Source organism: Pleurodeles waltl, chromosome 5 (assembly GCF_031143425.1).
Source record: "Pleurodeles waltl isolate 20211129_DDA chromosome 5, aPleWal1.hap1.20221129, whole genome shotgun sequence".
NCBI classification, from domain to species: Eukaryota; Metazoa; Chordata; class Amphibia; order Caudata; family Salamandridae; genus Pleurodeles; species Pleurodeles waltl.
This window is the reverse complement of record NC_090444.1, coordinates 140431193-140446697: the sequence shown is the minus strand read 5'-3', so window position 1 is coordinate 140446697 and position 15505 is coordinate 140431193. Positions and strand designations below refer to the sequence as shown.

Below are 15505 nucleotides of genomic sequence, written 5' to 3'. Positions count from 1 at the left end.
GCCCCACAAGTCACCCCATCTTGGATTCCCCTAGGTGTCTAGTTTTACAAAATGCTCTGGTTTGCTAGGTTTCCCCAGGTGCCGATTGAGCTAGAGGCCAAAATCCACAGGTAGCCACTCTGGAAAAAACACCTCTGTTTTCTGTGAAAAAATGTGATGTGTCCACGTTGTGTTTTGAGCCATTTCCTTTCGTGGGCGCTAGGCCTACCCACACAAGTGAGGTACCATTTTTATCGGGAGACTTGGGGGAACACAGAGTAGCAAAACAAGTGTTATTGCCCCTTGTCTTTCTCTACATTGTTTCCTTCCAAATGTAATGCAGTGTGTAAAAAAGACGTCTATTTGAGAAATGCCCTGTAATTCACATGCTAGTATGGGCACCCCGGAATTCAGAGATGTGCAAATAACCACTGCTTCTCAACACCTTATCTTGTTGCCATTTTAGAAATACAAAGGTTTTCTTGATACCTATTTTTCACTTTTTATATTTCAGCAAATGAATTGCTGTATACCCGGTATAGAATAAAAACCCATTGCAAGGTGCCGCTCATTTATTGGCTCTGTGTACCTAGAGTTCTTGATGAACCTACAAGCCCTATATATCCCCGCAACCAGAAGAGTTCAGCTGACGTAACGGTATATTGCTTTCAAAAATCTGACATCGCAGGAAAAAGTTACAGAGTAAAACGTGGAGAAAAATGGCTGTTTCTTTACCTCAATTTCAATATGTTTTTATTTCAGCTGTTATTTTCTGTAGGAAACACTTGTAGGATCTACACAAATGACCCCTTGCTGAATTCAGAATTCTGTCTAATTTTCAGAAATGTTTAGCTTTCTGGGATCCAGCATTGGTTTCTTACCCATTGTGGTCACTAACTGGAAGGAGGCTGAAAGCACAAAAAATAGTAAAAATGGGGTATGTCCCAGTAAAATGTCAAAATTGTATGGAAAAATTGGGTTTTCCAATTCAAGTCTGCCTGTTCCTGAAAGCTGGGAAGATGGTGATATTGCCACCACAAACCCTTTGTTGGTGCTATTTTCAGGGAGAGAAACACGAGCTGCCTTCTGCAGCCCTTTTTTCCAATTTATTTGGAAAAAAACAAAATGTTCACTGTATTTTGGCTAATTTCTTGGTCTCCTTCAGGGGAACCCACAAAGTCTGGGTACTTCTAGAGTCCCTAGGATGTTGGGAAAAAAGGACGCAAATTTGGCGTGGGTAGCTTATGTGAACAAAAAGTTATGAGGGCCTAAGCGCGAACTGCCCCAAATAGCCAAAAAAAGCTCGCCACAGGAGGGGGAAAAGGCCTGGCAGCAAAGGGGTTAAGGGAGAGATCAGATGTTCTTTGGCACTGAAACCTAGCACAGAAACCTAAAAGCCAACAAAAAGGAGTTCAGAAAACGGGAGGGTGAAGGCATAACATTTGAGGATGACCCCACAGAGAGGGTCAAGCCCAACACCTGATCAACCTCTACCTATTGGAATAATGCATTAATTTCCCCTGAGAACTGAATGTAAATGACATGGCCTTGAAGCCCCAACATTTAGAAAATTGTTGCATATGAACTATTTGACATAAATTTTACAATATGTTTTGCAGGGAGATCCCCATTAAACATTCTTACAATACGTTTATTACATGACCTAGAATGCATTTGGTTGCCAAATAAGAATAAAGAACTGTTTGCTCTGTGACATGGGACTAGTAACATTGCCCTTGAAGAGGGTTGGGCTGCCCACTATGATTGAATGCTAGCTGCACTGGCATGAAAATTATTACTGTTTTGGTTTTGAGCCATTCTGGCAATGGCAAGACTGACCTTAAATTTTGCATCGGATAAGAAGATATTCAAAAATATTAATCCCTCATGTGTTAAAGCCGAACACAGTCCTTCTTGGGTCTTGGAATTTTCTAAATGGATGGATCCTAAAGTATATGCACCTAGTTAAAAAAAATGAGCAAATGCAGAATTTCATGCTCACTTAAGATCCTTCACCTCTATCGTCTGACTATATTTCACAATATATGAAAAGTCGATATACCTTTGATCAACAACCCTTCATCGTTCCTGCAACTAAACATGTCTCGGTAAATAATATATTTGATCTGATGATGTCTCCGTATTTGATAAATGAACTCCTTTTATGGTAGACCACCCAAAAACACATAGTCAAGTTGCAGCTAGTGTGGAATTTTTTCATGCTCAATGGTAATAAGACCGATAGAATGGTCCATGTAGAATTACCATTGTTTGTTGGAGTTGTTTGTCTGCACCAATGACCGAAGAACATATTCCTGTACCAGGCAGTCTTCATACTTCCGACGTCCATAAAGTCTGGTGTGCAATTGCTAATATATAAGTTTGAAAACTCTTGCTTGAAGTGTTCCCAAGGCATCCTATAGAAGGCAAAAATCATGTGTTAGTGGAATCCATCGAACTGTTGGAAGTTAAGCATGCAGTCGAAAATAAGGAAAGTAAGCAGAAGGGGTATTTGATTAACATGTTAGTATGGCATGTCAGCTCTGCAATCAAGAAGGGAGAGAGGTGAAGAACAGCACTGTAATGATGGGAGAAGGCATTATTGGTCAGTTGCACTGCACTAAAAGATGCCCGACTGGTGTATACTGCATCAATTCAGAACAGTTCAGTGCAATTTCTTTCCGATATTTGCACTCATCTGCAGCAGTATTATGGTGTTCTTTTTGGAGTGTTTAACCACTACTAATAAGTACTGCATGGGAAACGTTGCACCTTTTTAGTACCAGTTAAACACCAGAAGTCAGCAATCAGCAACAGAGAGGTGACAAGCTAACCCTTGCAGAGTTTACCACTGCGCAGAGAGCTCTTTGGCAACATTAACCACACAACACGAGTGCACACCGACACTCATAACTATTGGCCTGCTGCTTTACAAAGCCTCGTTTGTGCTGTTAAGGCTATACTTTGCTAGCTTATCTGCCCATCCTGTATCCCGCTGTTTTACATCAACATCCTGTGCTTGAAATTGAAATATTTAAGAGCTAGGACTCACCGCCATAGAGCATCTGTTGCTACTTGGAAGTACAGGAACTCTCCCATTACAGCCCTGCTTCATTTGGGCTCACAGGGCTACACTTTGCTAGCTTTTCTGTCCATCCTGTACCCTGCTGTAACGTCCAGTGTTTGAACTGGAAATATAGAGATGCTGTTAACCACTACCCTGAGAGTACCTGGCAAATAAAGCATTGGCAATATCCTCACCCCTCCAGGACGACCCTACTTTATCAAACGTTGTCTGCAGCTGCCTATATTTTCAGATACATTTTTTTATTATTTTTTTACCATTACATGGAGGTGTTTCATATAAATATTTAATATGTCTTTTTCAAATGGATGTCCCAGATATATGTATTTTTTTTAATACTGTATATTTTCTCATAGATGTATCTCTTGACCACAGCTGCCTCTCCTGCGCATGGCTGGAAAATCATCTTAATTGAGAGGTGAGAAACTTCCCTGTACTTGGATATACATTCAGGAGAGGGTGGGTGGGAGAAAAGCATCCCTTTGCTGAGAGTGGTGATGGGGTAATGTGTTTGAGGAGGAGGGGACACTTTTCCTGGGCTTTGGATGAATATGGCAAGAGGGAAGGCCAGCAGAGGGAAGAAAGGTCACTATCTTTGATGGAAAGAGGCAAGGGAAGGAATTCATGGAATTTGCACAGCAGTATAGTGATGCCACATAGAATAAAATGATGAAACTGTGAATCTCCCCACACTGCACACTAGGAGTGGAAGGGATGTAGAGATTGGACAAATACACACAGTGACAGAAATACCGACTTCAGCCTAAACCTGTAGTGTCTTTAACTCTTACAATTACTAACAAATGGGCAATAAGAGGAGGCTGCTGAGATTCCGAGGTACATAAGAGAACCCAAAGGGTAAATAAAGAACCCGAGGCACCAGGACTAATGCTGATGTCACACTCTGCTGGTAGATCCAGTTTCTAACACTTGGGGTTTGGACATCTACAGAATTGCTATGTTGCCAATTGTAGCTGATTATAGTTTTGATTTGGAACTACTCATCGCAGTCTGCTGGAACCTTTTGATGCAATTGTTATTTTATTGAAGCAGTTGAATTAGTCTTCCTTTTTGTTGCAATTTTATTGTTTAATGCCACAATACTGGCACATGCGGTTGTAGTGGAGACCGCACAAACCTACTGTAGCTGGTCAAATGCCATTTTTATCACTGTAGATGTCAGAGCAGCCTCTTTCACTGAAAAATAAGTGCTCTATAGGTCCAACAAGAGTTGGCTAAGTAAAAAGTCAGTCTTGATTGTATGGTCTTCAAGTTCTGTTATTGCTAAAATAAAGCTTTCCTATGTTTTCCACATCTGTAACTGCCCTAGTCTTAATAAAAAAATCATCTGATTTTTTCTTTCATCAGAAAGTACTGTTAAACAACTTTTCGTGTTTCAATTTGATGTGTTTGTGTCTATGCATCCGTGTGTGCCTGTTTATGGTCTGTGGGTATGGCATTCATCTTATCATGTGACCCTGAAAGGACCCTTTAAATACTTAGAAAAACCAAAGGGGGTAAATACATGAAATCACAGATCATCTGTCAGCCCACCTTAAAAAGAAGTAGACACTGACCACTGCATTTCAAAGTTTTATGTAAAACTTCTTAAAAGCATGTACAAGTGATTGACAGCATCTGACTGAATATGTTTAATTCGAAAATAGAAAAAGCCATGAAACGTATACAAGTACCAAAACTCTCCATTGTCTTTTATCTCAAGAAGTTTTTTCTGTTCTGCAGGTCTTGCTTTACTCCATTCTGGGGAACTGTAAGACACAGCACGCATGAGAAAATAGTACTTACTGAATATGTTATATTATTAACCATCAACCATTGAAAGAGAGCACAGTACGAAAATGAGAGCCATTAATATGGTCAGTATTTTAGACAGTGTCATGGTTACATCAATTTTCAGAAACATAAGGCTAAGCCCTAAAAATCCAACATTTAGAGTTGAGCATCTAACACACACTATGAAAGATGTCTGGTGGCTCAGTGGCTGACTATAGCATTCACAGTGGGAATCTGTGTTTGACTCCCCATGTCACCCCTGGCAGCCCATGTCACCCTTTCATGTTTCGAAGGTTGTTACAATGGGCTGTATGTCACTACAATGACAACCACTACAACTACAGTACATCCACTAACATTAGATTAAGGGACGTTTTACATGTATTTTACTTCCTCCTCGCCCCCGTTTATCAACCTACCCCTACTACACACAAACTATTGTTTTAAAACATATTGTCCACTTCTTGTTCTAACTGTATTCTATATTTTTGTGTGAAACACGTCTTTTCATGTTCCCCATACTGTGGGGGTCATTCCGTGACCGCCGGGGCCGGGGTCGGCGGGAGCACCGCCAACAGGCTGGCGGTGCTCCGCAGGGCATTCTGACCGCGGCGGTATGGCCGCGGTCAGAACAGGAAAACCGGCGGTGTCCCGCCGGTTTTCCGCTGCCCTGAGGAATCCTGCGCCGCCATGGGGGATTCCGACCCCCTCACCGCCATCCTGTTCCTGGCGGTTCTGACCGCCAGGAACAGGATGGCGGTGAGGGGTGTCGTGGGGCCCCTGGGGGCCCCTGCAGTGCCCATGCCAATGGCATGGGCACTGCAGGGGCCCCCGTAAGAGGGCCCCACTTTGAATTTCAGTGTCTGCTTAGCAGACACTGAAATTCGCGACGGATGCTACTGCACCCGTCGCACCCTTCCCACTCCGCCGGCTCCATTCGGAGCCGGCTTCCTCGTGGGAAGGGGTTTCCCGCTGGGCTGGCGGGCGGCCTTCTGGCGGTCACCCGCCAGCCCAGCGGGAAAGCCAGAATGGCCTCCGCGGTCTCTTGACCGCGGAGCGGCCATATGGCGGTTGCCGCCAGGCGGGCGGCGACCGCCGCCCGCCGGCTTCAGAATGAGGCCCTTTATCTCCATATAGCTGTAACCTTTAACCTGTAGTTGTATAATCTGCATTTAATTTAATTTATTCTTTTTCCTTACAATAACCCTGATAGCTTTACTAACCTTATCTGTTTAAAGGGGACCGTCCAGTGTAGAGAAAGCAATCTCTTCTCCCAGTCCTAAAACTCTATTACCAACAACAGGTGCTCTAGAATGGTGCTTTGCTTGACGGTGTCAGCCGGGGTTTTGAGATGCACTGTTATCACTCAAAGAACAGCCCATTTAAAATTAATCGTGTTATTCTATCTTTCCTAAAGCTCTTATGAATTCTGGCCCTTCATATTTATTATTAAATTTATTTTCATTTACTACATTTATATTGTTCGTTAACCTAGTTATCATTAATGTATATTTTAGTTAATTAAATTAGAACTATAATACACACATAGGCCCTCATTACAGCCCTGACGATCTTAAGACCGCTGCACTACAACCGCAGCGGTAGTGTCATGGTCGGACCACCAGCACCGCCAGTTTTCCTCCACAGGATGGTCTGGCAGTGTGGCGGTCCTAATTCACCAGGGCAGCACTGCAAGCAGCGTAGCCCTGGAGATTACAACCCCCCTCTTCGCCAGCAGTAACATGGCAGTAACCCCACCATGTAAAGGCTGGCGGAGACGGGGTGCACCCTACGCACTACAGAATTGCCGACAGCTCTATTACGAACCAGCGACAGTGTTGTAGGCCATTTTCCACTGAGCCAGCGGACAGAAATTCTGTTTCAGCCCGCTGCCCCAGCGGGAAACTTGTAATGGGGCTGGCAGGGAGGCAGCCACATTGGCGACAACCTTCCTGTTGGAACTTTGACAGATGGGCATTTCGGTCCGCCAAAGTCATAATGACCCCCATAATATATTGGGGGAACTAGGGGATATCCCACATAAACACTCTTTTTATATTTGCTTTTTTTATTTGCCATTTACTTATATTTGATAGCTAAATATACATATAAAGCTAATTTTAATTAATAATATTTATTTGAAACAAGGGTCCTTTAGTTTAGTTTATCTTTTATTTATTTGAAATAGAAACAAATCCAAGGGAGCTACCTACAAGAAGCAGTGTGGTTAAACACAAACAGGTCAAATGTACAAGCAAAACTAGAAATGTAACATGTGTAGTACAATAAAACAATATCAAAATATTACAGTGTAATTAAACAATCAGAAATGTGAAATATGTATAGCTGAGAGGTGGCCTTAAAATAATTAAATTGTATTACATTATGTAATTAACTTAATAGAGTACATTTAATTACCCCTCCCCACAATTTAATTATTTAACCATCAGAAACTGGGTTATTAAATTGTGAGGGGTGACATATATCACCTTACTAATTGACTAATCATAATGTTGTTGCTCAAAACACAGTTCTTAGAGGATCTTTCCTCCCTTCCTAGTAGATATGACACAAGCAGCAGGCAATACCCTAAGATGTGCATGTTAGTTTTAAACCAACAATTGTAAAGTGAAAAAAACAACATACTAAAATTGCCAAACCAATATAAAAACATGTAATGAGCCCAAGATCAATACAATCTGAGAGGTGTGCCAGGTTTGTGACATTTTAAGAAAAAAGAGCTTAAGAAGTAAAGTTCCACTGGAAAAAACACTTTGCAGTTGGCCATGACCTAGGTGCAAATTCACCAAACTGCCAATGATTTGAGGTCAGATACACAAAGCTTGTTGTCCCAGTGAAACCTTAGTATTTAGTTTCTGAAATGAAAGCCAAAATATTTGGACAGTAAAGTCCTAAGCCAGACGTCAGATACTTTGTCATTGATCTCCTGCTGACGTCATTTTTGGGTTAAAGCATGCTTTTATAATTACTGAGGTGGCCTCATCTCTTGGGTAGATTTGCCTCCTCAAACCAGTCCAAAGTTTTACCTGTGACATATAGATATAGGGCTTGAATTAGAATGGTAAATATGTTACTCCATCACAAATGTGACTGATATCATGTCCGCTGAATTACAAGTGCCTTATATCCTATGGCACTGGTATTGCGGCCAACAGGATATCCGTCATATTTGTAATGGAGTATCCCATCCGCTTACCTCTAAATCAGGACCTCAGTCATTTTTTTGGTTCTCAAATCCTCCAGGAAGGCAAGAATGGAAGACATAGCCTGGCAGGGCAAATTAAGCCGGATACCTTTAGCACAACATTCTCATGATGCCACTTTCTTTGCAGTGAGATGTCCCTGGATATGCTCCTCTATGATGATGCACCCTCACTAGAGAAGTCTCAACACTTCACCCTGTCAGTACTTGGTGCTGACAAATACTCCTGGTGACTCCTGCAGCCCTTGGGTCCTCAGGGCATTCTTCTCGGAACCACAGTATCTGCTAGTAATTCTTGGAGTGAGAAGTAGTGATGCTTTTTTGCACCTGTAGAAGATAGCAAGAGCTGACCCACTTCATCACTGGAATGCAGTTCTAGTCCAAGGGTAGTAGCAAGGATTATCAATCATTGCATCTTACCTTCAGCCGTTATGCGGAGTCTTCATTTTTCAAAGATTTTCTGAAGAGGCAGAGATTGGGGGTAAGTATTATTCTGTACACTGGCCAGTGACTGGAGATTTCCAAACACCCATTTCTGTCTCCTATATTGCAGGATTCTGACCTCTCTTTTCATTTCTTCCACCTCTCACTTTACTGCAAACCTTCACCAAGTCCTTCAATCCAAAATGATCTTCCATGCAGTTGGCCAGAGCCTAAACCTTTCCTTTAACCACTCACCTATGGGGAAGAGGCTAGAACCGGTTTTCTCTCCTCCTGGGTGCATCAACAGAGTCTAGTGTGGCTCTGTGAAAGAATGGTTGAGGTTTGTGACTCCTGAGACACCTAATCCCTTTAAACATCACTCCTGCCTTCCTGCTCCCATGGGCTTTGCCAAGGTCATTAACAGCCAGCCATGATTATGCTTTCAGTTTCTGGAGAAGGACTGTGAAGCAAAAGAGTTCTAAAACAGTTTATTCACAGGCAGCGCAAAGTACACTTTTATAAAGTAACTTTACCATTAAAGTAATAATAAACATACATACTACATATACATTCACTACTGGGAAAAATAAAATACATAACCCATCCATTTGATTACCCCTCTGCATATATTTTGGTTGCTGTGAGTCAGTCCACCTGTTATCCAGATACAGTACCCCGGAAGAGAACAACTGCAAAGATAGTTCCAAATGGCCTCTTTGCGATCTTCTCCAGAGTCAGATTCTCTAAGGGTGTGTTTTCAGACAGAGGAACACATTTCATTTCTTCACAGATAAGGGCGATGTGGAAGAAAGATGGTGTGACTTACTACTTCTCCACTATGTACCAAATGCACACTAATGGGTTGGTGGAACCTTTTATAAAGATCACAAAGAGCTTAATGGGAACTACCAGCGAACATCAGAAAGAAAAGCTTCCTGTCATGTTTCTTGTGTGCCTACATATAAATCCTACTGAATAGTATAGGACAAAGGCCCTCATTCTGACCTTGGCGGGCAGCGGAGGCCGCCCGCCAAAGTCCCGCTGTCAGGTTACCATTCCGCGGTCGAAAGACCGCGGCGGTAATTCTGACATTCCCGCTGGGCTGGCGGGCGGCCGCCCGCCAGCCCAGCGGGAAAGAGGCTTCCACGATGAAGCCGGCTCGGAATCGAGCCGGCGGAGTGGAAGCTGTGCGACGGGTGCAGTTGCACCCGTCGCGTATTTCACTGTCTGCGCAGCAGACAGTGAAATACATTTAGGGGCCCTCTTACGGGGGCCCCTGCAGTGCCCATGCCAGTGGCATGGGCACTGCAGGGGCCCCCAGGGGCCCCGCGACCCCCCCTACCGCCATCCGGTTCCCGGCGGGCGGACCGCCGGGAACTGGATGGCGGTAGGGGGGGTCGGAATCCCCTCGGCGGCGCAGCTAGCTGCGCCGCCTTGGAGGATTCCAATGGGCGGCGGTACACTGGCGGGAGACCGCCAGTGTTGCCGGTCTGACCGCGGCTTTACTGCCGTGGTCGGAATGCCCATTGGAGCACCGCCGGCCTGTCGGCGGTGCTCCCGCGGTCCTCCAACCTGGCGGTCATGGACCGCCAGGGTTGGAATGACCACCATAGTCCCTTTCAGCTTCTGTTGGATCATCCTGTCCGTAGCTTACAGACTTTAGTCAGAGAGGGCTGCATAGGTATGTATGAGTTCCCAAGTCATGATGTGATCTGTGTTCTGGGCCTCATACAGCTGAAGCCCCAGTTAATGAAGAACAAGAAATCTAACCTTCAGTCTAACCATAAGTGTATGAGGGAATGATATGATCAGAAGAAGATGCTGAATAGATGCCAAGAGGGTCAGGAGGTACTAGTGCTCAAGCAAGTTTGCCCTCAAGCTTTGGTAGACAAATGGTGTTGCCTCTACGAGATGATCAGAACGAGCTCTGATGCCAGACACCTAGCTGATATACACACCACCTGGGAATTCTAGAAGGTGTTCCATGTGAAGCACCTGAAGCCCTAACTCAGGAGAGACTATATTGTTAGAATGCTGACCATGGCAGAAGTGGTTGAATAGGAGAGTGAGCCCCTCACAGACGTATAGAACAGTGATGAGAAGGGTGGCTCAGTAGAAGGTGTGAAGCTTGCCACTGACATGCCTCCTGAACACCAGGAGGAGTTTAAAGAGATAATGGGATGGTTTGCTCTCCTATTTTCACTCACTTCAGGGTTGACTCCATTCTGTGTCTATGATGCACACACTGGGGATGTGATAAGAAAACTATACCGGTAGTCAGCCTGAGTTCATCAAGGCAGAGGTGGCCCATGTTCCAGATGGATCATAAGCCACTTAAGTAGATGATGCCTATGAAGGACGAGAAACTTAAGTTGCTCTAGTGGTCAATCACTGTACAGGGATTGGTCTGCAATGTTGAGAGCAGAAGGATTACAGCAAGAAAATGCAGATGGAATTAACAACCACTTTTTCCAGTATTATGGCCAGGTTTCTCAAATGGTGGAAAAAGTTCAGAAGCATTCAGATCTGAGGTAGGCATTTGTTGGGATAGAGAAAAATTCCCTGCATGACTCTGGGGACGACATGCCCCATCTCAAAATCACTTAGAAAGCTGTCGCGTTTTGATCCTGGCATCAACACGTGCATTAATCATTGATGTGCGCTAGAAGTACTTTTGAGATTCCAATCAGACAGTGATGGTCATTCAGCTGTGCTGCCTTTTTTCACTGGGAGAATTAATTGTTCCCTGTGCCAGCCACTTAGTATCTGGAGGGGGAGGAGCCCTGGTTCTCTTACTATAAGAACATCTTTTCAGCAACCAAAAGACCGGACAGGTACACGGTCGCTTGAGGGTAGTGCAACTTCCCGAATTAAGAACATTATGATATACTGAAGGATGAGCACTTGCTGTCCCATCCTAATTAAGCAGAGACAGATTTCACCTATCAACGTAAGATGCTGGCCATTCACATATCCCATGCTTTTTAAGTCCTGAGGAGACCCTCCTTTGCAACCTAAGGTTGAGAAGCTACCAACAGTATTAACTAACAAATGACTTGGCAAATTTGGCCAATGGATTGTCATAGAACCTACAATTTGTTCATTAACAATACACAAACACCGTTCTACTTCACCATTGAGCTGTTTTTTTATCTTTGGTTTGTGTTTTTTTCACATGGCACACATTGTACTATTATTTGAAATTTGTGGCAAGTCATGGTAAATGTCTATTTGGATAAACATTTTTCCTAAATAGGCAATTGTGAAGGTTGCTAATTTAATCTCACCTTGCTTTATTGCATGAGGTGATTTCACCTTTATTAAAAAAGGTTCTGAAATTATATCAATGAGAAACGTTGTTGTTCTTGTGGAATAGTTGCCTACCCAAGTTCCCTGGGTTTGAGGATAGCTCTTGTAGCATAGAAAAGTAGGTATCTTTGTAACACAGATGTAGATACAGAGCATGGCTCTGTTGTCTAGAGGGACATACCATGTGCACCCTCTTTGTCAATTATGATTATTGTCAGCTTGCCAGGCTGTAGATAACTGGCAGTGCTGACTGTGACACCATTCGTAGTTGCAAAGCATGCCTTTTAACCCCTCAGGTGCCTTAGAAGCAACGGTTACGTCCTGGGCAGCACCGCTCGGGTGCCCAGGAAGTAACCGTTGTATCGAAATAGGGGCCCTCTGGGGATGCGCTAGCGCTTCCCCGGGGCCTCGCACCCCCTTCCCTGGGCAGGGATGGAAGGGGAATTGCTTCCTTTCCACCCGGCCCCTCCTTCCCTGAACCCCCTGTGGCGTCTGATGATGTCAGTGCTCTGACCTCATCAGAGGCCTGCCTCTGCTTCCAGCGCAGATCGGAGGAGAGATGCAAAAGCATTTCTCCTCCGATCACGTGGAGGGGCCGAGAGAGGCATCAAAGGAAAGGAAAGGACTTTCCTTTCCTTTTATGTCTCTCTTTGCATTTCTGCTGCTCGATCGCAATCGGGCAGCAGAAATGCCCACTAGACACCAAGGATTTTTTTTTTTTTTTGTAAGTGAATAAGGGGAACGGCCCTTTGGGCAAGGGCCGCTCTCCATGGGGGCAATTTATTTTTAGGCCATTATCGGCCTATTAAAATTAGGCCGATCCTCCCCCCTGGGGGGGGGGGTGGAAACCGCTAGACACCAGGGATAATTTTTTTTCTTTTTTTTTATATATGTGGGGAGCGACCCCTTAGGCAAGGGTCGCTCCCTTGGGGGAAAATTTACTTTTAGGCCATTTCTACCACCCTTGGGGACAGATCGGCCTATTTTTATGAGGCCAATCTGCCCCCAAAGGGAACAAGAAACCACTAGACACCAGGGATTTTTTTTTTATCAGTTTCACGTGAGGGGAGCGACGCCTTAGGCAAGGGTCGCTCCACTACAGGGGAACATTTGTTGTAGGCCATTTCTGCCCCCCTTGTGGGCAGATCGGCCTATTGTAATTAGGCCGATCTGCCCACGGGGGCAAAAAACCCTTAGACACCTGGGATTTTATTTTTTATTTCTTTTTTATATGTGGGGAGTGACCCCTTAGGCAAGGGTCACTCCCCAGGGGGGAAAATTGTCTTTACGCCATTTCTGTTTGTATTAGGTCAATCTGCCCCCAAGGGTGGGCAGAAAACACTAGACACAGAGATTTTTATTTTTTTGCGTCAATTTCACACAAGGGGAACAACCCCTTAGGCAAGGATCGTTCCCCTGGGGGCAAAATTAATTTTCGACCATTTCTGCCCCCAAGGCGGCCTATTTTTATTAGGCAGAGAAACCACTAGGCCCCAGGGATTTTTTTTGCGCCAATTTTACGCAAGGGGAGCGACCCCTTAGGCAATGGTTGCTTACCTGGGGGAGGGATTTATTTTAGGTCAGTTATGCTCCCCTTGGGGGCAGATCTGCCTATTTCTATTAGGCCAATCTGCCCGGGGGGGGGAAGAAACCACTTAGGCACCAGGGATTGGTGTGTGTGCATGTGTGTGTTTTGTTTGGGGGGCAGCCCCTTAGGCAAGGGTCGCTCCCCAAGGGGGCACATTACTGTTGGCCATATCTGCCCCCCTATTTTTGGAAGGCCCATCTGCCCCCAAGGGGGGCAGAAAGCCCACCAGAGACCAGGGAAGATTTGTTTTTCAAAATACGAGGGTGGGGGTATGGCCATACCCCCACCCCAAATAAATGGGGCCAAAGTTGTTCTGTTCTGCCCACCAGTGGGCAGATGGGGCAATTACCCTGGATCCATACCGCGAGGGGGGCAGAAAGTCTACTGGATGCCAGGGAATTAAAGAAAAATAGTGGGGTGGTCGCTACCAACCAGTATGGGCCCAGTTATGCACCGACCCCAACTGAAGGGGGTAACAGTCTTTCAGCTCTCTCCCGCACACTGAAACATCTTATCCCATTGCAAGCAAGAGGAAATTTGATTATTTTGTGTTTTGGTTTTACATTTGAGCCATGAGAGGTTGGCTAACTCTCAAAATTGTCCCACTTAGAATGGTGAGGGCTGCACTTTTTATACTTTGAGACGATGCCATGTAGAAAAATTCACAAGACCTAGACACATCTGAAAACTACACATCTGGGTGATTCCAGGGTGGTGTGTTTCACATGCCCCCCACATCATTTTCTTACCCACAATACCCTGCAAACCTCCAACTTTGTTGGAAAGCACACATTTTTCCCACATTTTTGTGATGGAACCTTCTGGAATCTGCAGGAATCCGAAACAAATCCTACCACTCAACCTTGTCTCATCTATACCGATAAAAATTCTGCCTCATTTGTCAGCCTAAAAATGTTTTTTTTTCAAACTGCCCTTTTGTACCCGCTTTCATTCCTCCTCAATTTCAACATGTTTTTTTGGCTCTTCCCTGTCACAGGCACTTGACCCACCTACACAAGTGAGGTATAATTTTTACCAGGAGACTGAGGGGAACATTGGGTGGTAGGAAAGTTGTCCCAGTGTGATGATCCCACACAGAAATGTGGGAACAGTTTGATTTTTTAAGCTAAGTTTGAGGTTTGCTGTGGATTCTGGGTAAGAAAACACGCAAGTCACACCTCACTGGATTCCCTCAGGTGTCTAGTTTTCAGAAATGTTTGGGTTTGGTAGGTTTCCCTATATGGCTGCTGAGCCCAGGACCAAAAATGCATGTCCCCACCCCCGCAAAAACAGGTAGTTTAGTATTTGATAATTTTGATGTGTCCACATAGTGTTTTGGGGCATTTCCTTTTGCAGGCACTAGGCCTACCCACACAATTGATGTACCATTTTTATCGGGAGACTTGGGGGAACACTGGGTGGAAGGAAATGTGTGTCTCCACTCAGACTCCAGGACTTTCTGTCATGGAAATGTGAGAAAAAGTGTTTTTTTGGCTAAATCGTGAGGTTTGCACAGGATTCTGGGTAACAGAGCCTGGTGAGAGTCCCTGGTCCCTCTATTTTACTTCAAGGGACATCTTTCTTTTTAATTAACTGTCATAATTATTTTTTGCAATATATAATAATGTTTGTACCAGGTAAGATCAATATATGGCCAAACAGCAAATATTCCACAGTTTTCTACATTGCATGGCAATCTTTATTGAGCTCAAAAGACACTTCCAGAACTTTCCAAAGTAATCTGCTCATAAAAATTGAATTTAATGTTTCTCAATATTTTGATTTTAAATATAAATTCATACTTGTCACTCCATGGCCCGTTCCACTCTTTTTTACACCAAGGGTTCCACAAACGGATTAGATGTACCGGTCCCTTCTCCTCATGATGTACCTAGAACAAAATAAAACAATGTTCATTTTTCTTCTTGCATATTAAAAAATCAAGAAAAAGACCTAAATAATTCTTTGCAAAAAACAAGATCAATTCACATTTTTACAAATATATTGTTATTAATACTTTTACTCAGGTGTTCAATAGATTGTTAAGAATGACCTGGGATTTAGAATAATGCATGTTTTATGTACACCATTCTTACAAAATTTA

General features: G+C 44.0%; 1 protein-coding gene across 1 annotated transcript in view; it reads right to left on the bottom strand.

Moving 5' to 3' along the window:
• LOC138297008 (calpain-13-like) overlaps positions 1 to 15505 on the bottom strand; it is a 511734-nt gene that overhangs the window by 247136 nt on the left and 249093 nt on the right. Inside the window, exons 10-12 of the mRNA XM_069236526.1 lie at positions 15204 to 15292; positions 4759 to 4833; positions 2245 to 2396 (exon numbers count right to left, since the gene is read on the bottom strand). Of these exons, the coding sequence (XP_069092627.1) occupies positions 2245 to 2396; positions 4759 to 4833; positions 15204 to 15292 (316 nt within the window). The remainder of the gene's footprint in view (positions 1 to 2244; positions 2397 to 4758; positions 4834 to 15203; positions 15293 to 15505) is intronic.